General features: G+C 37.1%; 1 protein-coding gene and 1 long non-coding RNA gene across 4 annotated transcripts; one reads left to right on the plus strand and one right to left on the minus strand.

The window, feature by feature from the left end:
- Nucleotides 1-1428: 1428 nt before the first annotated feature.
- LOC113358908 (uncharacterized mitochondrial protein AtMg00860-like) lies at nucleotides 1429-15038 on the minus strand. Its single transcript, XM_026602625.1, has 2 exons — nucleotides 14902-15038; nucleotides 1429-1870 (listed from the first exon to the last, which is right to left on the minus strand). Exons 1-2 carry the CDS (start codon nucleotides 15036-15038, stop codon nucleotides 1429-1431), a joined length of 579 nt encoding a protein of 192 aa, XP_026458410.1.
- Nucleotides 15039-17030: 1992 nt separating this feature from the next.
- Nucleotides 17031-21722, plus strand: LOC113313596. Of its 3 annotated transcripts, XR_003341950.1 has the most exons (5): nucleotides 17031-17356; nucleotides 17703-18014; nucleotides 19666-19968; nucleotides 20407-20467; nucleotides 21492-21722. It is a non-coding gene; the product is annotated as an uncharacterized LOC113313596 (long non-coding RNA). The 3 variants fall into 3 exon arrangements; XR_003341955.1 differs by lacking the exons at nucleotides 20407-20467; nucleotides 21492-21722 and having other exon boundaries at nucleotides 17703-17786; nucleotides 17905-18014; nucleotides 19666-20380; XR_003341949.1 differs by lacking the exons at nucleotides 20407-20467; nucleotides 21492-21722 and having other exon boundaries at nucleotides 19666-20380.
- Nucleotides 21723-26674: the final 4952 nt, after the last annotated feature.

Below are 26674 nucleotides of genomic sequence, written 5' to 3' on the forward strand. Positions count from 1 at the left end.
TTGCAATGATTTGGTATGGACCACAAAATTTAGCTGATAGTTTTAAGCTCCTTCTCAACTGAACTGAGGTTTGCATGTATGGTTGAAGCCTTCAGTAGACCTAATCACCCACCTTGAATTCTCTCTCTGATCTTTTCTTGTCAGCCTGTTGTTTCATCCTGTGTTGTGCCTCTTCAAGAGTGTACTTGTGTCTAATTACCATGGCCGGTATTCTTTGTAAATACTCTTCAACAGATTAATTAGTTGATGGGTGATGAGAGAAAAAACCAAATTGCTGGGGTTTGTATCCATAAAAAGCCTGGAAGGTTGTATAGTCTTCAAACTGGAGTGATAAGTAGAATTGAACCACCACTCTACTAAGGATAACCAACTAACCCACTTAGTAGGTCTATAGCTTGTCATGCATCTCAAGTATGACTCAAGGCATGCATTCACCCTCTCAGTTTGTCTATCTGTGTGAGGGTGATATGTTGTACTCATGTGAAGAGCAGTTCCAATCTTAGTGAATAGTTCTTGCCAGAAGTTACTACGGAAAATACTGTCTCTATCTAAAATTATGGTGGCATGCAATCCATGTAATTAATTTGAAAATGTTATCCAGGAATACCTTTGCTACAGCTGAGGAAGTGAAGGGGTGACTTAGTGGAAGGAGATGGTTGTACTTTTTGAACCTATCCACCACAACCATGATGACTTCTCTGCCTTCTGATTTTGGGAGTCGAGTGATGAAATCCATTTATATGTGCTTCTAAGCCTGATCAGGAACCGGAAGTGGCTGGAGTAGTCCCGCTGGAGATACTTGTGGTACCTTATGTTGTTGGAAGATGTCACACTCTTTAATATACTTGTACAAGTCTTTCTTCATACCAATTAAGTTTAAGTGTTCCTTTGCTCTCTGGTATCTAGCATGGGTACATGAATGCCCTCACATGGCTGAAGAATGGACTTCAGCTAAAACCTGTTGCCTTAAAGTTCCCACTGATCCAATATAAACTTTATCCTTGTACCTTAGAATTCCTTGTTTCAGTGTGTAAGGAGGTCTGCTAGAAGGAGATATAGTCAGTTGTGGTACCAGTTCTTGTGCCACTTTATCTGAACTACAACTATCTTGTACTTATTTTAGCCAAGCAGGTTGCAATTGTGAAATGAGTTGACACTGTGATGAGTCAGACTGTATAATCATACTCAAAGAGCTTGGAAAGCCACTTTTGTTGTACCATAGAATGTAGCTTCTGGTCCATGAAGTACTTCAGGATTTGGTGATAAGTGAAGATGGTAAAATGGTTTCCCATGAGGTAAGGCCTCCATTTAGTCACTGCCATCACTATGGCTAGTAACTCTTTTGCATAGGTGGACATGGAAGAAATCTGATTCCCATACCCTTACTGTAAAAAGCAATTGGTTCTTTCTTCTGCATCAAAACTGCATCTATCCCTGTGTCACATGCATCAGTCTCAACCTCAAGGGGTATGTTGAAAAATCAGGTAAGACCAGCACTGGGGTGGAAGTTACAGCTTTCTTGAGAGTATCTAAAGATACTTGGGCATTAGTGTTCCAATGGAAGTTATCCTTTTTCAGTAAATCTGTCAATGGCTTGCAAATGACCTCATAGTTCTTCATAAACTTTTTGTAATACCCAGTCAACCCTACGAATCCCCAGAGCTCTTTCAAAGTAACAGGAGTAGGCCACTTTAACATGCAGTCAATCTTTACAGGGTCTGTTGCTACTCCCTCCTTAAATATGATGTGACCCAGATATTCAACCTTATCCTGACCAAAAGACCACTTGTTGATCTTGGCAAACAATGTATGTTTCTTTAAGGTGCTGAGAGTGATTTCTGAATGTTTCAAGTGAGTGTCCATATCAGGACTGTAAACCAAGATATAATCAAAAAACACAAGTATAAACTTCCTGAAATGAGGCTTAAAAACATCACTAATCAAGGCTTGAAAGGATACTGGTGCATTGGTTAAGCCAAAATGCATCACCATGAGTTCATAATGCCCCTGGTGAGTTTTAAAAGCAGTCTTGTAAGTGTCTGGGGGGTATACTCTAATTTGGTGATAACTAGCCCTCAGATCAATCTTAGAAAACACCTTGGAACCAAATAACTCATCCTACATCTCTTCTATTATTGGGATAGGATACTTGTCCTTGACTGTAGCTTTATTCAACCTTCTATAGTCCACACAAAATCTCCAACTGCCATCTTTCTTCTTAACTAGGAGGATTGGTGAAGAAAAAGGGTTGTGGCTGGATTGAATTACACCTGACTTCAACATTTCTTGTACAAGTTGTTCTACTATCTCCTTTTGTATGTAAGGAATTATATATGGTCATTTATTATGAGGTGTATTGAGTGGTTTCAAGGGTGTGTGATGGTCATGAGTTCTAGAATGATGTAATATCTTAGGTTCTTGAAAGATATAATAATCATATTTTTGTAATAATAGCTTAATAGGTTCTGGTATTTCAGTTTGCTTTTCACAAGTAGTAATGGAAAAAATTGTACCTATCAATCCATGTTTATTCTTCTTAAGCCATTTATGTAAGGCACTTCCTGTCATCATAGAGATTTGAGCTGTGGGAGTATTGATTAGTGCTAAAAAGTGCATATTTCTATATATTTTTCTTGGCATTTAACTCATCTTTTGTGTATTAATTCTACATTTTATCCCATATTCTGTATTTTCTTTGTTTTCAAGAATAAATACTTTTCTTAATTAATTTTGCATTTTTAGGTACTAAATAAAGCCTGATTAACTCACAGAGTGAAAAGAGCAAAGAAACGACAAAGACTCCCGCAGAAAGGCAGCGAAGAACGATGTTTGCAAGAGCCGGACCAACTAGAAGTGGGCTTGGAAGGAAGAATTTGTTCTTAAAGAAGAAGCGGGCTCAGAATTGTGTAAACCCAAACTCTAACCTAAGTCCAAGCCCAAGCCCAAAGCCTGCCTAAGCTCGTAGCCGTCAGATTGGATCCAAAGATGCATCCAACGGTCGCTTCATCACAGTGCATCAAATTCTGAAGCTCCTGTCAAACATCATAGCACCTAACTCTCATCTGGAACGTCAGAATTGTTGCATCTAGAATCCAACGGTCGCTCAAGATCTGCCTCCGTCTCGCCGTTAGATCGATCCATCATCTTCGCATCCAACGTCTCATCCTTGCTGCGCATCAACATTTGCTACACCCGCTCAACACCCGAGTACCCAATACCTATACCCTAACCCAAACACACCCTAACCCTAAAACTATCGACTTCACCTCCCTCACCTCCGTCTGCAACAGCCTCACCTTCACCACCTGCTCCTCCACCAACTTCATGCCGCCTCAACCACCACCGAGCTCTCAAATCACCAACAACCCCATCATCCATCACCTATTCCCTTCTAATTTCAGAGACCTAATTCACCTAATTCACTCGCCTCTTCTCAGAAACCCTAGGCGTGTGAGTTTGGTAAATTATGTTGAGAAATAACACAAATTGGAGGCATGGGTAGCATCAGGAGAGTCAGAAGAAGAATGGGTCGAAGTCAGAATCAATTTTCAGAGAGTTGGTGAGTTTTAATTTCACTTTTGGTGAAACCCTAATTTTTGGGAATTTTGGGGATTATGCTTGCATGTATAAATTGAGTGCTTGGGGTGTAATTTTAACCATGCCTGGATTATCCAGAGCATCAGTAGAATAGTTTAGTTTTGTTATTTCCATGAACTGTTAGCTTTGAGGGTTATCAATCTTTTCAATTGCATGATTCTCAATTCAAATGCATTGTTAATTTTAGCAGTTCAGAACTCCAACATGTATTGAATTTGATTGTGTGATTGTTACAATTTACATCAAGCTCATGTTCATGTTTATGTTATGTTTTGTTCTTATGATTTGTTCTTAGGATAGTCTCATTTGCCCTAGCCCTGCTGTGTAATAATTTGACAAAAGCCTTAGAATGTTAAACAAGTTTAGGAACACTTGAACTTAGTTTAAGCTGCAACTTCATGCTGAATTCACATACATTTGACTAGTTGTACCTTAAAAAGACATCTAGTACGTTGGAAAGAACTATAGTTGTGCTTAACATTTCAATAATAAAATGCATAGCATGAACTAGGGTGAAATCAAACCCCTTATTTCACTGATCTTCTTAATCCACAACTTCTTTCATCTTCATTTAGTTTGTTGTTTCATGTCCTGTTAGTGTCTTGTTTAATTCTGTTAGTTCAATTCACTGTTAGTTTTCATATCCTTGTTTAGTTAGTTCACAACTTAGAAAACAGTTTAGGAAACTTCAACTTACACACCCTAGTCCCTGTGGATTCGACCCGTATTTGCACAAGCTACAACCGACACCGTGCACTTGCGGTTATAACATGTAGGCTTCTCCCTTATACTCTTATTTCTTACATCCTTAAAAGCCTACCAAGTATTACCTTGTAATTTAATGCTCGCTCCATTCTTGTTGAAGGTCACAGTTATCTTGTTGAAGTTGATAAGTGCATAATTCATATGATTTTAGTGTCCATTCCATACTTGTTTTAGATATTATTATTGCATGTATTCGTATTATTACTATTATTTTCTCTTATTTGTCTCTATTAGGTGAATCATCCAAAAAGGAGCTACAATGTGCTGAAAATAGCTAAGGAGAGAATTATTCCAAGTATCCAAGTGCCAAAGTCCAAGAGAAGTTGAAGAAGTGCGACGAAAAGGAGCAAAACGCTCAAAATCAAGAGACGGGCCAGAGACTGATCTTAACTCATTCGAATTAAGGATTTCTAATCTCGATCTTGAAGAAAATTGAAATAGGAAAATAATGCAAAAAGAATGAGGTCATTTCGAGTTCGGACGAAGAAGTTGTGGCCAAAACAAGTTTTTTATCCAATACCGAAGACAAGCAAGTATGCAAACGGGTACGCATACTTAGTCCGATAATTTCTGCTGGAATTTGAAGTCCGCATACCAGTACGCATACTTAGCAAGTATGCATACTCGTGAAGGCCTAAGGTCATAAGTTCTACATCAAAACCTAGGGTTTACCCCTTTAAGGGGAAACCACCATTATTCATCTTCTTTGTAATATGAGTAGCTAAATCCTTTGTTAATTAAGGATGAATTCAATGTTCTAAGCGTGAAGCTTCATTAATAATACAAGTCTATTTGAGGTTTTTATCATCATAGTTTTTCTTTACCATATCTAGGGTTTATGAATGATTCTTAGATTGATTTGGGATGCATACTAGATTAGTCTATTGATTGTTCTATCGCTAGTAAAAGTTATGAGATAAGTAATCGTCGATTAACTCTCTACACAAGTAGAAATCGAGAGACCTTACAGAGAGATTCTGTGGAGCAATCATGTGTAAAGACAACACCAGCAAGTAAACCTTGATCTAATAGTTTAACTACTGGATCAACCTAAATTCACAAAGCTTAAGGCGTTCGATTGGATTACACCTTGAGTGATCCACTACTTGGTGGTTCGTTGGATATAATCTGGTAGTCGAGAACTTCCATATCCAGTGATTGAAGGAGTTTTGGGGATAACACTGATCTAGATGTTATTCTACGGTTGGTGATGAATGGTTCTTACGAAGGATAGATAAGTATTCTAATCTTGTTAACGTTTGGTAACGGAGAAGGATTCCTAAATTATCCCTTTCTTCTTATTGTATTTTTATTTATCTTACAACCAAAACCCCCTTTGTGATTTACTTTATTTTGCTAGTACATATAACCTATCAATTACACAGCTCTCTATGGGAATGATCTCTTACTACTACTATATTACCAATTAATTAGTGGGAAATATATTTATTAATTTGTTGCATTAACGACACCCATTAAATATTGGCGCCGTTGCCGGGGATCGAACCCGGGTCACCCGCGTTATGATAGACACATTTTGTGTCTAATTTGTTCTCAATACTATATATTGTTGGCACTCGATTTTGTACTAATTTTGGTGTTTTATGTGTTTGTAGGCATTTTTAGAGAAATACATTTGTGTGGAAAAATTTGTTCAAAAAAGTACTATTTGAACCCCAGGAGAAAAGTATTAAAGGCACCCTCATTTTGGATAAGGGCACCCCAGACACCCCATGCTGTTAAAGGCTCCCATGTTTTGGATCAGGGAACATCTTCTTCTTCATTTCAAATTTCAATTTTGGCGGGAGATAGTGCAGACGCAGGCAGTATTAGGGTTGAAGTTTTGATCGTGTTCTAGGGAGATTCAAGGGCTGAAACTCATTGGGTTTGTCTATTTTGATCCAATAGAGATAGTAATGATCGTCGTTTATACCAGAGTTGGCTAGAAAGGTGGATATAAGGGTTGAACATATTCTCGGGTTTTCTTCCTGTGGAAACTCTGTTAAGATTTTGGTCGCGTTGGAATGAGACTCGAGCATTGGATTTGGTTTCTTTGAGCCTGTTTGGACCAAACAGGGATGGTATGGTCGATGGTTTCGGTTAGAGTTGGCTGCATCGTGGGATTGAAACAAACAGAGCAACACGTTCGTAGGAGAGTTTTTCACGGGATTTGCTATGAATTTCGTGTGTTGCTGGGACTCTAATTCGTGTGTTTCTCATGTTTGGAAAGTGCTTGGTCGCTACAGAGACGTGAAGGAGTTAAGTAAGGAAGTTTCAACACTGTTTGACAGCGTGAGAAGAGAAGAAAGGGAATAAAATATTCCCAAGGAGATATTCTTTACTGCCGAGTAAATGGAGAATTATATGGAGTTATGACGGGATATTTTGGTGTTGTGGGGCTATATAAATTGTTGAGGAGCAATAGAAGAAGGGATGGAGAGTTAGGGGACGAAAAAGGGTGAGAAATTAAAGTTGCAGAGCTTGTCTCTGCTGCTGCCATTGAAGTAAGAGAACGAAGAACTTTAAACCAACTAGGACTGTCGTTCTTAACCGTCACATTTTGTATCTTTAAACGATAGTTCTTCTGCGACCCCAAGAAGCAATAGTTCTTTGTAACAGTTGTGACAGTGAGTCTGTAACAGTCTGTCGGCGTTGCAAACTCGCTGCTTTTTATCCCTTTCACCTTTGTAACACCTTTTTGAGCTATGAATCCATATTTTAAGTGTGTTTCCAACCTAATGAGCTAAAACCCATCACTGGGACAACGGAGGAAGCTGGATTTCATCCTTGGGGTAATTTAATTAATTCCTTATTTACTTTTTGCACCGATTTTAAATGATTTATGATTTCTATTAATCAATTGTTATCTTGTTAGATAGTGTATGCTTAGTCTTAGGTGCTTTAGATACACTATGCTTGTAATTTACAATTGATGTTTTACGAAATCTACTTTGGCAAAGAATAGAGTCATTGTTTTTTTTTGTTTTGAGCTATACATGTCTAGGATAAATTTATGAATCCCATGAACATGAAAAGCAGTGGAATTCCGAGTCCCGGTCCCTCTTCATCCTGTGACAATATTTTGTGTATATTTTTTTTTCTTTTAGTTTATTAACTCTTAAAATCAACCCATCAAGTCCGAGTGAACGACAACTCTATTTACCACTATATAAAATTCCATAAATTTTTGGCACCGCCGACGCGGACTTGTGTATAGATTTGTTTTTAGGTTTTATTTTTATTTTTATTATTTTTCTTCTTTTTTACGCCTTTTGGTATTTCTTATTTGTTTTCAGATTTGGAGTTGAGCTAAAGAAAAAGGGAGAAAGGGCTGAAAACAAAAGCGAAGCCAAAGAAGGAAAGAAAAGAGGAATCCAAAAGGAGTGAAGAAGAAGATTTTGTATATTATTTTACTTTATCTTTTTTAGAAACGGTAATTAAGGTTTTTATTTTTGTAATATTTTATTTTTGCACATTTATTTTTTCTTTTCTTTCGGACATTGAACTTTGGGACTTTTTTTTAAAAAAACCCTACGGAAGGGTAGTTTTAAACATAAACGGTGTGCATATAAGGACGGCGATTACGATATCGCCTCGGCCCCTCGGGTTCGTACATGACACAGGAGTCGTGGCCCGAGTCGACTTCAACGGTTCATCCCCCGTCTGGAACGGGAGGTAAGAATTCTAGATACCCGCGAATCCCCTGTCAGCGGGTTTACTGGATGATTTTGTATGCATATATGTTGAGGACCTGAAATCGGATTTAATTTTCTAGTAAAGGGCAAGGCCTGGCCAAATCAAGATAAGGACTCGGATTTCATCACCATTTCCTTCTTTCCCGCCTTAGGAACACATAACCTACGCGAACCTAAGCCTTAAAATTTGGACTAGAACGAGACCGATAGGGTAACGAGCTTAATAGGAAAGTCGTTCGAAAAATATTGGTTACTCTTTTAAGCATACTTCGAAGTTCATGATGGTTTCTGTGAGTTGAATGCGTGACTGCGCCGCCTTGTAATATCGGTGAGGCCTTGGGTATCAAAGTTTCACCGAGCTTCCCTCGCCTCTATTCAACTTACTTTAACTCAGATTAATTCCAGAGAGGTTTGCTCAGATTGTAACGAGTTACTTTTTGGAAGAATAGAAGCTGGTCTAGAAACAATCTTAGTGGAGCCATCATGCTTTTTGTTTGCTAGATAAAATAGGCTTTTTGTGGTCGAGTCAGCTTTCTTTGTGTTTGTTTAGAATTCCCTTGCAGTTAGGATGTCGAACTGGTATTATAATAGCCAATACAATGAGTATCCGACTGAGCAGCTTGGACATTATCCTTTTTATGACCATAGTGTGAATAGTGATTAGGAACGCGAAACTTTTGAAGGTTATGGTACATACCATTGTGAGCCCAATTACTATGCACATACCCACAGGTCATACGAGAAAAAAATCCTTTTATTTCTCTGGAAGAGTCTCTCAAGAGTTTCAATGAGTCAACACAGAAGTTATTTATGAAAAAGACTTATAATATTCTTCTCCCAAAAGAGTCCGTAGAGCAGTCAACTAAGATGTCTCTAGAAGAGTCCCTCAAGCAATTTAATGAGAGTACAAATAGGATTGTGGAAAAACTTGCTCAGGATAGTCTTAATTTCCAGTATAGTGTTCCCAATACCACCCTTTAAAATAAGGATAGTTTTTTATTCACATAATCAAGATGATGAGGTTAGAATTGGTAACATTATTTGTTTTGATGAGGTTCGATCTTTTTCATGTTATTATAAAGATGATTATGATGAGGATAGTATTGATGAAGAACATGAAATATGTAGGCATAGTGATCAGGAATTTGTTACTCCGATTGAGATTTATAATGATAGTGTTGTTTCTAGTACAAATCCAAATAATTTTAATAATTATTCACTTATTCAAAAGGATGAGGATTTGACTAGAGATACCACCGTTTTAGACGATGTAGTTCATGATCCTTTAGCCTGCAGTATGTTGGATAATCCATTATTTGATGTGCCTATCAGTGAATCGGAAGAGGTAACTATGATTAACACCTTAGTTAATGAGCTTTTACTAGAAAATTTCGCTGATAATCCTTTATATGATTGTGATGATGGTTTAGAGGAAAGAGTTTACCCTGAGAATAATGTTTTAGAGTCTAGCGATTTAGAAACATTATTCTTAGAAGACCATAAACTCGTAGAGATGAGTGAGGATGAACCAGACTTAGAAGAATCAATTGACCATTTTCAGGAATCTGATGACCTTGAAACTAGGGAAGTTGTGACTAGTCTTTCTAGAGACACAGAAACTCTAAGTTTGGGGGTGATTATCATTCTCCGTGTTCTTTAACTCTTAGAAAGTCCCCTCGTGTAGGACTTGACATTCGTGCCTCAACCATCTTACAAGATTATCTTCATACACGTTTTCCCGAACCTAATGATTTCCAGGAAAAATCTCAGTCATTAGAAACCCATCCTCTGGTTGATGTGGTTAACCCAGGCTATGATACCAAAATTGACTTTGTTTTCCCACCAAAAACTTTTCTTCCAGTTGTGGGAACATATGATTTTCAGATGTGTCGGTTATTAAGTTTTGAGACTAAACCTAATTACTTTAGGATATTAGGGTCGACACATTTTCTTAAGAGTGACCATTATTATGGTCAACTTTGTGAGTCAAATCTGATTGACTTAGAGGATCCCCAATTATTCAGGTTGTTGTTATGTGCTTCTAAGTTCTTAGCTGAGTTTTTCCAGACTCTAATACCTGAACCGGATCTTAGCTTTGAGGAAATCCAACCGATGAAAACCTTTTATTTAGACCCTTTTATAGAGCCTGAACCTGAACCACAACTAGATTTAATTGTCTTAAGCAAGGGTATGTTCGATATCTTCTTGGTCTGTTGCAGTTTTCTCTTCTTGTGGGTAACACTTTTTGATCCAGATGACCCACAATTATTTCGGCTATTGCTATACGATTCTACGAGGTGACTAATTCTTTCAATGTATGGCTGAAGACTTTAAACTTCGCACTTCTTGGGAGGTAACCCATTTTCATGCGACACGGTAATATTCTTCCTTATTTCTTTTCCCTCAAGTGATAATCGTTTCTCCTTGTTCATGTTTTTAATTTTATCTTTAGAACATTGAGGACAATGTTAGATTTAAGTTTGGGGGTAAGGGAGAAACTTCTAGCGTCATATAGTATCCGGTTAGCTAAGTTTACATATTGTTTCTCACCGAAAAGATGGAAATTGGAATTTCTAAGGATAACATTCTATTGAGACATTAGAGAAAAAGACATTGAGATCTTTGAAATTCAGGAGAGAACTTGTTCCTTTTAGAGGGTAACCTTGATGGACCTAACCATCCATGATAGAAAGGCAAGTAGGTCAGAAGAAAATGCCAGAAAGACAAAGCAACCTCACAATGTAGTCTTAGTTACTGGATTACGACTCTCTCTCAGTAGAAACTTATCATCATCAACAAGCGGAGCGACATCAAAATCTATGAAGAAAGTTGAAGACGTTTAAGGTTTAGAAGCAACAATAGAAAAGAATAATTCAAAAATCAAAGTTGAAGACTTAGTTACAAGAAGTTATAAGAGAAAATGATATAAGTTGTTGGAATTCATGATACCAAGACATCACAAGTTGCGAAGATCCAAGTTTTTAAAGTCCTTCTCTCATGGCCATGTAAATTATTGTCTTGTAATTTATTGTGCAAAAAAAAAATGAATGAAAAAAAGGAAACAAAAAAAACAAAAAAAAAATCATCATTACGTTGTTTTTGTTCTATAATTAGTTTTTTGTTCAATAAGGCCATAGAGAAGTAGAAATTATAAAGTCAAGTAAGAAATCGAAGAGAAGAGTTAATTGTCAAGGTTCTATGAGGTTCAATAGTTTATCATCAACAGTTGAAGACCGAAGAAGACGTTGTTTCTATTGAGCATTATGAGAGAGTTGAAGAAAGATACATTTGGTTGCTTTGTTAGTCCGCTTTCAATCTGGCACAAGATCTTTTTAGCACTGGTTCAACTTATCACACGTAACTAGTCCAGTTGTGTAGCAGATGTCCCTCTCATCTTTATCTCTCTCCTAATCTTATCCAGCTGTAAAGCGGATGCATCTTACAATGTTTATCTAGCTGTGTAGCGGATATCTCTTTATCTAGCAGTGTTGCGGATGCGTCTCCCCTTTTCTTTAGTCAACTTTAGAGTTGGCACCTTTAATTTCTCTGGTATTCTAGTTACTTGGAGATAGGTTGAGAATATGTATGTCCTCATAGCTCTTTGGATACGTGTGACCAATTAGAAGTCATGGTTTTGTGGGTACACCTCTGGTAAAACCCTCCAGAGATTAACTCGGTTTTATTTTTTATTAGTTTTACTCGAGGACTAGCAAATAATAAGTTTGGGGGAATTTGATAGACACATTTTGTGTCTAATTTGTTCTCAATACTATATATTGTTGGCACTCGATTTTGTACTAATTTTGGTGTTTTATGTGTTTGTAGGCATTTTTGGAGAAATACATTTGCGTGGAAAAAGTTTCTCAAAAAGTGCTATTTGGACCCCCGGAGAAAAGTATTCAAGGCACCCTCATTTTGAATAAGGGCACCCCATGCTGTTAAAGGCGCCCGTGTTTTGGATCAGGGCACATCTTCTTCTTCATTTCAAATTTCAAATTTGGCGGGAGATAGTGTAGATGCAGGCAGTATTAGAGTTGAAGTTTTGATCGTGTTCTAGGGAGATTCAAGGGCTGAAACTCATTGGGCTTGTCTATTTTGATCCAATAGAGATAGTAATGATCGTCGTTTATACCAAAGTTGGCTAGAACGGTGGGTATAAGGGTTGAACATATTCCCGGGTTTTCTTCCTGCGGAAACTCTGTTAAGATTTTGGTCACGTTGGAATGAGACTCGAGCACTGGATTTGGTTTCTTTGGGCATGTTTGGACCAAACAGGGATGGTATGGTCGATGGTTTCGTTTAGAGTTGGCTGCATCGTGGGATTGAAACAAACAGAGCAACACGTTCGTGGGAGAATTTTTCACGGGATTTGCTATGAATTTCGTGTGCTGCTGGGACTCTAATGTGTGTGTTTCTCATGTTTGGAAAGTGCTTGGTCGCTGCAGAGATGTGAAGGAGTTAAGTAAGGAAGTTTCAGCACTGTTTGACAGCGTGAGAAGAGAAGAAAGGGAAGAAAATATTCCCAAGGAGATATTCTTTACTGCCGAGTAAATGGAGAATTATATGGAGTTATGACGGGATATTTTGGTGCCGTGAGGCTATATAAACTGTTGAGGAGCAATAGAAGAAGGGATGGAGAGTTAGGGGACGAAAAAGGGTGAGAAATTAAAGTTACAGAGCTTGTCTCTGCTGCTGCCATTGAAGGAAGAGAACGAAGAACTTTAAACCAACTAGGACTGTCGTTCTTAACCGTCACATTTTGTATCTTTAAACGATAGTTCTTCTGCAACCCCAAGAAGCAATAGTTCTTTGTAACAGTTGTGACAGTGAGTCTTTAACAGTCTGTCGGCGTTGCAAACTCGCTGCTTTTTATACTTTTCACCTTTGTAACACCTTTTTGAGCTATGAATCCATATTTTGAGTGTGTTTCCAACCTAATGAGCTAAAACCCATCACTGGGACAACGGAGGAAGCTGGATTTCATCCTTGGGGTAATTTAATTAATTCCTTATTTACTTTTTGCACCGATTTTAAATGATTTATCATTTCTATTAATCAATTTTTATCTTGTTAGATAATGTATGCTTAGTCTTAGGTGCTTTAGATACACTGTGCTTGTAATTTACAATTGATGCTTTACGAAATCTACTTTGGAAAATAATTGAGTCATTGTTTCTTTTGTTTTGAGCTATAAATGTCTAGGATAAATTTATGAATCCCATGAACATGAAAAGCAGTGGAATCCCGAGTCCCGGTCCCTCTTCATCCCGTGACAATATTTTGTGTATATTTTTTTCTTTTCTTTTAGTTTATTAATTCTTAAAATCAATCCATCAAGTCCGAGTGAACGACAACTCTATTTACCACTATATAAAATTTCATCACATGACAGGCGGGAGTACTTTCCACTATCTGAATTACAATGTTTTTAGGCCGGTTGATTTGCAAGAAGACTCGATTATCTCTTTGTCGGAGACTCATAAGGATGGCCCTAGGATTTGCACCAATGAACTAGAATTTTTTGGGGAGGATATTCCGATTCTGATGACGAGATTGTTGAGGAGATTGAGATTGAGAATGAAACCAAATTGATTGAAGTCGTGGAAGACCCAATTAAGATAGATAATAATAGTTCGATAGAGGACCACGATATACTTGAGGTAAATAATTCACTGTTAATTACGAATGAGGATCCGAAACAAGGTTTGTCTAAACCTTTGCATAATTCTATATTTATTGAACCTTTTCCTCTAATCGAAGTAGCTTCTCAAAGAGTTGTTAACCCAACTGATGAGCGTCATTTACTCAACAAAATAATAAGATGTTTCCCACTAATTAACAAGTAATGAAGCGGTAGTAAGGATCGTTCCCACGAGGAGTAATGCAATTGATATGTTATCTAAATCAGTGAGAATATAAAAGAAGGATAAAAAGGATAATAAGATAAAGAGGATGAAGAAATCCTTCGCCATTACTAACCGTTAACTCAACATTGTACCCGTTTATCTCTTGTTAGAATCAATTGTCACCAACCGTAGAATAGAAGGTACCCTTAGCTATCCACAAAACTCCTTGTATCACCGGATACGGAAGCGCTCGACTACCGGATTCTATTCAACTGAGCCGCCCTGAGGTACGCTTACAAGGTGTAACTCAACCGAATGATTTAGGGTTTGTGAATTTAGGTTTGATCCCAGCAGTTAAACTCGGTACGCTCGGTCCACTTACTGGTGTTGTCTTTACTCGCAATTTCTCCACAGAATCCCTCTGAAAGGTCTTGCGATTTCTACTTATGTAGGAGGTAAGCGACAATTACGGATCGACTCAACTCTCTACTAGCATTAGAATGATTAATAGACTAATCTAGTTGGCCACCCAAACCAATCTAAGAATCAATCATAAGCCTTCGATATAGTAAAAACAATCCACAATGATTAACTTTAAAACTTGAAATAAACTTGTAGATAATTGAGCTTCACAATTAGAACTTTGAATTCATCCTTAACAATAAAAGCATATAGAAAAGAGATAGTTCTCCCCCTAGGTGAATAGAAGATATCCCTAACTATATCTAAGCTTCCCTATATATATATATAGGTCCTGACAAGACTTGCTCCATAATTCACGCCTACGAGTTTAGTTAGATTATGAGTCGGTGAGATATTAACAAAGGAATTTTATTTCCCTCGAGCTCCAAGTCGTGGATTCCATATTCTTTCTTCTTCGAAATCTTGCCCCAGTTGTTGGTGAATAGCCGATCACCAGCATTTTTTTCTTATCCCACTCGACTTCGGACTTCTTGCCAACCTTGGAAACTAGCCATCGAATCATCATCTGCAGTCACCGGAAAGAACCACCCACAACAACTCCATGCTCATTTCCAACCCATGCATTTTCCTTATCTTCTCGAGTTGCAGCACTATCCATCGTTTCATCAGCAACTACAGCTTCCTCCATCTCAGTCACTCGACTCCATTCCATCACCGATCAGCCATCTTCATCATTACCGATAACCTCAACAGCTCAACTAGACGACAGCATACTTCCTCCTTTTCCATCATTGCCAACATTCTCGTGAACTCCTCCTCAGTTCCTTCATCGTCGAGAATCAACAGCAGCAGCAGCTTCTGAACTCGTTTCTCCCTAACTTCGATCATCGTCTCGACTCCACCACTGCCAAACTCTACATATCATTGATCACCATCGATCGCAGGCATCTTCTCCATCTCTGACATCACCATCGCTGCCAAGGCTCATTCAATCACCGTCTTCCTGGAAGCTTGAACGAGCCACTTTCATCACTTACTGACTCAAACTCGTCATCTTCCATTCTGGAGCTTCTCTGCCAACTATACATTTCTTCCACCAGCACACATGTGCGCTACCCTTGATGTAAACTCCATTCAATTTGGAGTTTACACTTTCTTCCAGTAAATGTATGGGAACCATATAGCCCATATTAAGCCCATGTTGTGGACAACGGACTCGGTACCTCCAACCCATTAAGTTCATTAGCAGTTGTTGAAAATTATGAACCGATGAAACTTTTTTTGGTCTTTGAATCAGTGCATTAGCTGACACGAGCTTCGAGCCGATATGCCCACGTGACAATGCCCGTAATAGTTTTCATGCAATGACAAATCTGACTCTTTTATGGCCAATTGAACGATTTCTTGTTCTTTTCGGAAATAAGCTCCAAAATTCCCATAAAATATAAAAGAAAGCTAATAGTACAATTTCACAAAAAAACTAGATAAGGAAGCATAACCAGTCGATACTTAGAGAGGTGTTTTTAAACACCTATCATCAACTTTTAAGAAAATACCTCACTTAGGATTGGAGTTGTGTGCTTCAAAAATTTAAACGGATTATTTTGCTTCTAAGTATCCACCACTTGATGTGTTTATTTGAGTATTATGCAGGTTGTTCACCAAGCTGAGGAACCTTTTGAAGCTCTTGAATTCTATGTTCTCTATCCACTTCCGAGTGTAGAAAGGACTAAGTGTGGGGGAAACTTCAATAAAGTGATAGCTTCAATATTTATATTTTGTGCTAATGTTTGTGTGAAGATGTTATTTGAATTTCAGATTGTTATTTGGAAGGATTACCAAATTTTTAGATTATTGGTGTACGGGCGATAACAATAATGCCGGGCTCACGACGTTAAACCAAGCGCTTCATGGGAGGCAAACCATCGGCTTTGTATCTCTATCCCTTTTTTTTTTTTAATTTTTTTAGTTTTTCATATCATATCTTGCATTACCATCTTAGATTTTACAAAGTCCTATAACTATAATGAAAGTTTTGACGAAACTATTTTCGTCAGAAAAATTCTGATTGCGCACTTGTCACGAAAACAGCTCTCGAGACTTCATACGGAGTCCGATTTGAGTGGTTGAGCCCCAACTTTTAAAGAGGACAGACTCATCTTTCTTTTCCAAAAAGAAAATCTGAATTAGCAGTCTGTTAAGTTGGAGAGATAGGCCTGGACATTTGAGTTTCGGTATTTTCCAGAACTTTTTTCAGATTGCATGTCAGTCAGTCCGGAGGCCATGAAAGTCAGACTGTTTATCGAAACACTGTGAACTTTTGACACCTCATAGAAAAGACGTAGGAGAACAACTTTCGTTTAGGATATTTTTCATAGTTACCTACCCATTGGTACCGTTTTCGAGTTTTTCAGGGTTGTTATGTCAGAAATCAGAATTTTCGGTTTTGAACATCGAGGACAATGAGTGTTGGGAGTAGTTAAGCATGTTTAGCTTTCATAAAAAAATAAATAATATATATATCTTACTAATATAAAGAAAATACCTATTTTCAACCGCGGCACAAAAAAATTCGAAAATACCCCTCCGTGTTTTTATTTTCCTGCCTACGTTTTCGTAGTTTTCCTGCCTACGTTTTCGTAGTTTTCAGTCAGGTTAGGGGTACATGCATAATCATGTCAAACGTAATCGTCCCGAAATCGATTTTTAGCATTATTCTCTTTCTATCTGAATCTAACAAATTAAGATCAGAGCGATGGAGTTTTCAGACGGAGAAACCAGACCAATTTTAGATTTATGATTCAAAGGTGCTAAGTACCAAAAAAACCCTAAAATTCATTTTAATTTGTTTCTCTCTTCAATAATTGTTTCTCCAACAAATGAAGAGGATGAAAAACAATGGTAAATCAAATCGGGGATAAGAAACGTGGTTTAATTGGAAACAACGCCAAACCAGAAAAAGGAAAAGAAATACCCTAGATTTCAATTGAAGGATATTCGTCGACCGCTTTCAATTATCAATTCACATTGGTGAGAAAATCTGATATCTTTTTATATTTTTCATTTGAATTGAAAGGGGAATTTATATTCATAGTTAAATAATTTTTTCGTAATAATCTGTTGTTAATTTGATTTATCTGGATGTGGAAATTGAGAAATGCATGTCCTTTTTTAGGGTGAATTAGTTAAATAATGATTTTTTCTATCTCTTTTTGATGGATAAATAACTAATTAGATTCTGACCCAAGGTTGGATTAGTGTAAGATAATGGAGGATACAAGTGGGTTTAGATTTGGATATTTAGTAGAGATTGTAGATGAAGTGATATTGGAGCAAGACTATGTAGAATAATAATAATTTTGTAGTTGTTTTGCAGAGGAGGAGGAGGAGGAGGAGGAGGAAGAAGAAGAAGAAGAATGGACAAATAAGGAGGACAAGGAGGAAGAATCTGTGATATTAGGTAGGGATGAGTTGAAAGATAATGAATTTTCCTTGAAAATGTTCTTCAAAGGTGTATCTACCCTTAAGGCAGGTGATTTGGGGTCTGGGTTTTCAGAGAAAACTTAATTTTTTTGTAGAGGAATCAATTGCTCAATATTTTCCTTTGATGGATGGTATGGTGGAGGCATTGGAAAACAAGATTCGTCTTGTTGTTGCTTTTACAGCTTCTGAGATTGTTTATGATCAAGTGAGTTATTCTTCTTTATTACTAATTTATGTACATCTGTATTCATCTATCTTGATGTGTGGATCGAAATCCATTAATCCCATCAGGTTGTCAATTGTGTACCAGTGAAACCAAGTTACTTGACCAGCATCTGATATTATAGATGCCACCAAATTTATCCTCAGAGTTGTTAGCATTCTGGCATTGTGTTTCTTCGAAAGGCCACTTTGACAGATTTTCCTTGAAGAAAGACTTGAGATGTTATTGTGTGGGTTGATTTGGTTGCACTCAGGTTATTATTGGAATGAGATGTTGTGGGTTGATGTTCCATATTTTTCGCTTGCATATAATAGATAGTTGGTACCGTATTATAGATATTATAAATTGTTGGTTACACGGTTACACATTTCAACTCAATTAAAAAAATCCTTTCCCCGAGAAAAAATTGTATCAGACTACCAACATGAGAACATTAAATGTAGTGCTTCCCTAGCTTTATCTTTTTAAGATTCAGATATTTTCTGACATTATTCATGATTTATACTGAAAACCATGCAAGCAAACCGAAATGTTTATAGTGTCACGACTAAATCCTTTTTAACTGTTGAATGAAGGTCAGGAATACTTCTATTCATGAGGTGTTTATGTTGTTACGACTTAAAACAATGTGAGGAGGCTTTACTGAGCCAATGAAAATTTCTTCCTTCTATGTTGCAATTTTTTTAAGTGGGATTTGCTTTTGTTATTTTGGTCAGACATGCTTTTGTATGATTAGTGTTGATGGAGTGTACAAATTGGTCAGAAATGATAGTGTTGATGGCGTGTACAAATTGCATGTTTATTTATGTAAATGTGCACAAATTAGGCATTGCATTGGCTACTCTTTTCTCTATGGCCTAGATTTAATAACTCCAATTTGTTCTTTGTCTAGATTCAAAAGAAATTTAATTTGTGAATTTTAGATATTTATGAAAATTTAAAACAAGATACCACCTTCTGATTTTATTTTAGTATGGTTTTCTCTTAAGCAATTATTTTTAATTTCGACCTCCTAATTCCTTGCCGCAAATGGCCCGCAATTATTAACCAGGTCAAGAATACCATTTCCCTGGAACTCAGATATATCATTGTCTCCAGTGTCCTCATATCCCATTGACCTCCAGGTTTTAATGTCCCTTCTTCTTCTCTTATATATCGTTGATATAGTGTGTTGAAACAGTAATGCGGTAGTGTCCTGTGGCATTTTGCTTTCAACTTCTCTTTTGCTTTGGCGATCACTTTGGGTTTCCAAGTTTCGACATTTGAATGTGAATTTATGGAAACTTTATCTATCATGTTTATATGAGTTTATTGACTTAACCTGGTGCGAACTCTCTTTCACTTAACCTATGGAGAAGTATCTTTCGGCAGTGGTACTGATGGCCTTAACTTATAATACGTTTTTCACATGTATACATTGTTTGGCATTAGTTGATTAGATACAATTAACGAATGAGAGCGAAAGAGAAATTTTGTCTCTAGCCTGCTTGGTTTTGCACACGAGATCTGTCAGTTGTCTTAGATTAGCAATTTGTACAACATAGGATACTTAGTCCAGTTCAAAGGATTACTTCTAATACAGTTCCAAGACACACTATTTTTTTATGAGATAATTTTCACACTTTCTTTACAGTTCCTTCACTGGGATCAGACAATACCTCGAGGAAGAGACCCCATGAAAGTCAGGCACTTGATGATGCTTCAGCATAGGTCAACCATGCCTCTAGCTCCAGACCATGGAAAAGTCCAAGACTGATCAAACAGGCTCAACGTCCGGAATTGTTGCGAGTAGAAAATGAAAATAGTCTACCTTTTGCTTTCAGAACTACTTTGCATTATCGAGAGAGTTTGTTTTGTTCTGTGATCTACCTTTAGGCATTCTTATGTCAGAATAACGAAGAATATGATTTGCTTCACAGTAATAACGCGGCAGTCGGTAGGTGAAGTTTCCTTTTGATGGTTGAGATGGTACTTACAGGGTCACTTTTCGTGTTCTCAATATGGTTTTTTGTGTAGTTTTGGTTGAAAAGTTATTGAATAAAAAGTTTGATTTTATTTGGAATCGAATGGAAGGCGCATCGCGCGTGCGTGTTATACTAGTATAAATAAATAGTACTCTTTGATTTCTTGCATTCTTGAGACTTCATCTTTTGGAGTTAATTATGAGCTATTTAGGATGACACTCTAAACCTTTTTAGGTTGAAACAGTCCTTACAACTATGGATTGAGTTCCACTTAATCGTTCTAAAATCCTTAAATATATACGTTCATAATTGACTGCGAAACTCAGATGCTAGCAATAGCATGGTAGTCGTTTGAAAGATTCATCCTCGCAATTAATCATTACTGAATCACTTTCTTTTTATTTTTGCAGTTATATGTTTCTCTAAAGTGATTTGGTGGGATCGTGATACTTCCGTGGATGTTGTAGCAAGGTAATCATTGGTTGAGTATATAAAAGCCCCATAGACAATTTTCTTACACTCGTAAAGAGTGAGCCAAAAAAAAACATACATATATATATGGCTCCTCTTCATTTATCGACATTAATAATTTTGTGATAGGTCCGGAATTGCGATCATGTAGTCGATGAAAAAAAAACCATATCATCATTATATAGCAAGTCAAAAGACTATTGATGAGGTTCTCGACACTTGGATAACAGTATGTGTGAAACGTTGTCCCTGTCTCCGTCGCCTAAACAAGCGCGGAACGCAGGATCCAAGGCAACTATCACATACTTGCTGAAAAGGAACATGCGCTTAGAATATCTAATCATGTTGTCGAGTTAAATGGGTGCTTCTCTCAACTATTGCGCTATAAATAAATATTCTTTGACGACATTCATACAAGTATTGTGGGTAACATCTTTCACTTTAGTAAACATTTGCACACTTCACTTTTCTATTTCCATTTTCTTATCCATCCATGTGATTTCAGTATGCGAGTGTTCTGACAAACATTGCAACAAGTACGATGACTATCTTAGTAGAGTTTTGCAATCAGGTTGAATGTCACACGTAAGTAATTGCTTTTGTGTGATGATTTGAATGTATGTGGGATGTTTGCATCTAAAGAACATATGTAGGCTGATTATCTTATGAGCTACTACTTTGTGTCTATCATTAGTGGTTCTTCCAAGGCGATAAACTGGAGTAGGTTTTGTGGGTATACCTTTGGCAAACCCTCACGAGACTAAAACTCGTCCACTAGGGACACCTAGGGGTTTAAAGGCTTGTTATACATGCTAAGTATAACCGTTTTCTCAACGACATTGAGTTGTTGTATTTAGGATTAGTTTTATTTAGTTTTCTCGAGGACTAGAAAAAGCTAAGTGTGGGGGAATTTGATAAGTGAATAATTCATATGATTTTAGTGTCCATTCCATACTTATTTTAGTCATTATTCTTGCATGTATTCGTATTATTACTATTGTTTTCTCTTATTTGTCTCTATTAGGTGAATCATCCAAAAATGAGCTACAAAGTTCTGAAAAGATCTAAAGAGAGAAGTATTCAAAGTATCCAAGTGCCATAGTCCAAGAGAAATTGAAGAAGTACGACGAAGGAGCAAAACACTCAAAATCAAGAGACGGGCCAAAGACTGATCTTAACTCATTCAAATTAAGGATTTCTCATCACCATCTTGAATAGAATTAAAAGAGGAAAAAATGCAAGTTCGGACGAAGAAGTTGTGGCGAAAACAAGTTTTTTATCCAATACCGAAGACAAGCAAGTATGCAAATGGGTACGCATACTTAGTCCGAAAATTTCTGTTGGAATTCGAAGTACGCATACCGGTACGCATACTTAGCAAGTATGCAAACGGGGTATGCATACTTGTGAAGGCCTAAGGTCACGTAAGTTTGGGGTCCTTATTTCGTATTTTCGGGTCGGGTTCTTGAACCGAACTAGATACTTGATGGATAAACAATGTAAACCTATAAAAATAGGTATTGGGCCTTTCATATATCGATCACTCACATCACAAGTGCTACATCAAAACCTAGGGTTTACCCCTTTAGGGGGGAAACCACCATTATTCATCTTCTTTGTAATATGAGTAGCTAAATCCTTTGTTGATTAAGGATGAATTTAATGTTCTAAGCCTGAAGCTTTATTAATAATACAAGTCTATTAGAGGTTTTTATCATCATCGTTTGTCTTTACCATATCTTGGGTTTATGAATGATTCTTAGATTGATTTGGGATACATACTAGATTAGTCTATTGATTATTCTATCGTTAGTAGAAGTTATGAGATAAGTAATCGCCGATTAACTCTCTACACAAGTAGAAATCGCGAGACCTTACAGAGGGATCCTGTGGAGCAATCGTGTGTGAAGACAACACCAGCAAGTAAACCTTGATTTAAGAGTTTATCTAATAGGATCAACCTAAATTCACAAAGCTTAAGGTATTCGATTGGATTACACCTTGAGTGATCTACTACTTGGTGGTTCGTTGGATAGAATCTGGTAGTTGAGAACTTCCCTATCCAGTGATTGAAGGAGTTTTGGGGATAACACTGATCTAGCTGTTATTCTACGGTTGGTGATGAATGGTTCTTACGAACAATAGATAAGTACTCTAATCATGTTAAAGCTTGGTAACGGCGAAGGATTCCTTAATCATCCCTTTCTTCTTATTGTCTTTTTATTTATCTGACAACCAAAACCCCCTTTGTGATTTACTTTATTTTTCTAATACAAATAACCTATCAATTACACAGCTCTTTGTGGGAACGATATCTTACTACCACTATATTACCAGTTAATTAGTGGGAAATATATTTATTAATTTTTTTCATTAACGACATGCATCAGAAGTCAAATAACATTGGGCTCATATCCTTCATCCAGTCAACACCAAGCACCATATCACAACCACCCAACTTCAAAAGTAGCATGTCAAACTGGAATTCATGCCCTTGCATTTTCCATGTGAAGGAAGAGCACTTAGAATCACTGATCATTTTGGTACCATTGGCAACAGCTGCCAAAAAAGGAGTTGCAGAATTTATGTGCACTCCACACCTTGCAGCAGCTCCAGGATCCAAGAAACTGTGGGTGCTTCCACTATCTATTAAGATTTTTAAGGATTGCCTTCTGTTAGCACCTTCAATCCTGATGGTGTTGTGTGAAACATTCCCATCTAAGGCATGCAATGATATCTCTACCTCTTCTTCTGTACCAGGTGATAGTGGAGAATCACAAGGGGACTCTTCTGCATAGTGAGTTGTGTCCTCATCTTCTGCATCTAGCATATATATTTGTTGCTTTATGCATTTGTGTCCTGCTTGGAACACCTCATCACAGTTGTAACACATCCCTTTCTCCATTATTTTCCTCATTTCAGCATAGGATAATCTCTTTATGGGTGGTGGGGAAATTGCAGTAGGAGTTTGAGAATTCTTAGTGAAGTTTCTAGGACTTGTAACTGGAGATGTAATGTTTCTTTGAGGATACTAGCTGGGAACATAAAGTGGGGTGGTTATAGGAATTTTTAGTTTTCTTAGCTGCATTTTCAATGAGGGCCTCCTACATTCTGGCTAGGTAGACTGCATTTGCTAATGACTTGGGTGAAAACGTTTGTACATGTAACCTCAGTTCATCCTTAAGGCCGCTGATGAAACTAGAAGGGAAGTACCCGTCTGTAAGATGGGGATATTTAGCTAACATCAAGGCCTTTAGTTCTTCAAAAACTTCCTGATAATCAAGGATTGAACCTAATTGTTGAAGCTTATTAAACTCTGCTACAATATCATCATTACCCAACTCTTGGAAACGAATACATATGTCTCTAAGGAAATCTTTACACATCACAACTTGTTTCCCAATCTGATAATCTTGAAACCATACTGAAAATGCGGGGGTCTAACAACCACACCAAACAATTCATTTGGCAATCTGAGAGGACTTACTCCAATACAGATTCTAGAGAATCAACTAGACAGTCAGGCTCAATCTAGAGTAAAGTATATCAAAGAGCTTAATATCTCTAACTCTTAATTCAATTTGCAATCAGCAAATAGAAATCTGCGAGCTCGATTGAATATAAGAGGAGTTACTTGAACGGTACCAAATACCAATGTTCAAGTGTCAATCAATGTAAATCAACAACCAAAGGTTGGATATTCTAATTGATTGATCTTAACGCACAACCTATGATATTTCAATTATATAACAAAATATAATGCGGAAAAGAAATAACAAAGACACCAGAATTTTGTTAACGAGGAAACCGCAAATGCAGAAAAACCTCGGGACCTAGTCCAGATTGAACACCATACTGTATTAAGCCTCTACAGACTCTAACCTACTACCAATTAACTTCGGACTGGACTGTAGTTGAACCCAAATCAATCTCACACTGATTCAAGGTACAGTTGCGTTCCTTACGTCTTTTCTCCCACCAGGATATTACACATTTGATTCCCTTAGTTGATCTCACCCACAACCAAGAGTTGCTACGACCCAAAGTCGAAGACTTGATAAACAAATCTGTCTCATACAGAAAAGTCTATAGATTGAATAAATTTGTCTCCCACAGAAATACCCAAGAGTTTTTGTTCCGCCTTTTGATAAATCAAGGTGAACATGAACCAATTGATAAAACAGACTTATATTCCCGAAGAACAGCCTAGTATTATCAATCACCTCACAATAATCTTATTCGACTAGCAAATCAAGATATTATAGAATCACAAACAATGAGGCGAAGATGTTTGTGATTACTTTTATCTTGCCTATTGGAAAATTAATCTCGAGTCAATTATTTCAATTGTACTCAATACTAGAGCTGTCAATTTTCAACCCGGCCTGCGGGTTGGACCTAGCTTGGCTTGTTTCAACCCAGCCCGGCTTGTCCCGTTGGCTAAACAAGCCGGGTTAGGTTTAGCATATCTAACCTTAGTAGAAAACAAGCCGGGCTAGGATCAACCCGCGGGTTACCCGTCAACCCGTGAGTATATGCTTATATAGTCATATGTCTAATTTTAGGGTTGATGTGTAACACAAAAATATTTTTCCCCCGATATCATTTTAGATTTTTCAATAATCTCAAATTTATATCTTCTTTACTCTTGAATGCCAACCAATAACTTGAGATTTACACTCAATAAAATCAAAGCACCCCACACCTAAGAAATAAAAAACACATTTTAATCTTATTATATAATAATTAATAAATAACAATTAGTGATTAAATCCTTCGTATTATTTTAGATTCATTAATCCCTTCACATTCCATACCAGTAAAATAGACCGATCAAATTCAGAATAAATTGATTCATTAAGCACCAGAAAAATTAAATTATTTGTAAACAGAAATACTTTAATTTTGTGTTGCTTAGTAAAACAAGCCAACCCGCAACCCGTCAGAGCCAACCCGTCTAGGGCTAGGGTTGGGGTTTTTGGCTTGTACATGAACAGTTCTAGGGCTAGGACTGATCCTAACCCGTCTATGGCTTGTCAAGCTAGGGTCGGGTTGACCCTAGCTTTCCCCGTTGACAGCTCTACTCAATACGATAGAATTGGGCAACATCAGAACACGCAACTACAAATAAAATAGTTGGGTCTGGCTTCACAATCCTAATGAAGTCTTTGAAGTTGTTAACCTACAGGGTTTCTATAGAAACCTAAGGTTAAAGGAGAATCGACTTTATGCAACTAGTAACACACTAGAGATATGAGGATTAGATTTCCCAGTTGCTAGAGTTCTCCTTTATATAGTTTTTGAATCAGGGTTTGCAATCCAAGTTACCTTAGTAACAAAGCATTCAATATTCACCGTTGATGAAAAACCTGATTCAACCAGTCTAATATCTTTCAACTGTTAGATCGAACTTAGCTTGTTACACCAAATAAAATGGACCCTCATTTAGGTTTATGTAACCGTACCTAAACGTGTACACCATGTTGGTTCACAAATAGTTAACCGAGGTTAGCCATATGATTACTCTCATATCAACCTTATGCATCTTAACCATAACTAGTTCAAATAACTCAAATAAAACTAGTTAAAGAGTTGTTCAATTGCTATATTCTCATTGAATTATACAAGAACACAATTGAAGCAAAATCGGTTTGATTCACTCGAATCAATCATGAACATTATAGCCACGGTTTGCAAAGATTGCATTCCTTATTATATAAATGTTTATATTCATGTTTAAAACCGATTTAGAACTTTAACCTTCAAGTATGCAAACGGGTGCACATACTTGAAATACCCGGACTAAGATTGAGTTACGCCAGTATGCAAACGGGTACGCAAACTTCAAATCCCAGTAGAAATTCTCGGACATGAACCTGTACGCTAGTACGCAAACGGGTACGTATACTTAGGTTCCCGGATTTCTCAAACCAACAGGTACACAGACGGGTGCGCATACTATGGTTCCCGGACATGGATTACATATGTGCAAGAGTGCACAACATGACATATCCAATAATGGTTAAGTGTTATAAACTCTTATTTCAATCATTGAAACTTTCTTAGAGGATAAGAATAGTCGTTTTTCACACACTATATTAGCATCAAAGCAATTTTCAAGTTATTGAAATAATCACTACGAAACATTCCAAGGCAATACCAAATGATTGTATCACACAAACCATGTAAGATGTTACTCAGAAATTT

The sequence above is a fragment of the Papaver somniferum genome, chromosome 1 (assembly GCF_003573695.1).
Source record: "Papaver somniferum cultivar HN1 chromosome 1, ASM357369v1, whole genome shotgun sequence".
NCBI classification, from domain to species: domain Eukaryota; kingdom Viridiplantae; phylum Streptophyta; class Magnoliopsida; order Ranunculales; family Papaveraceae; genus Papaver; species Papaver somniferum.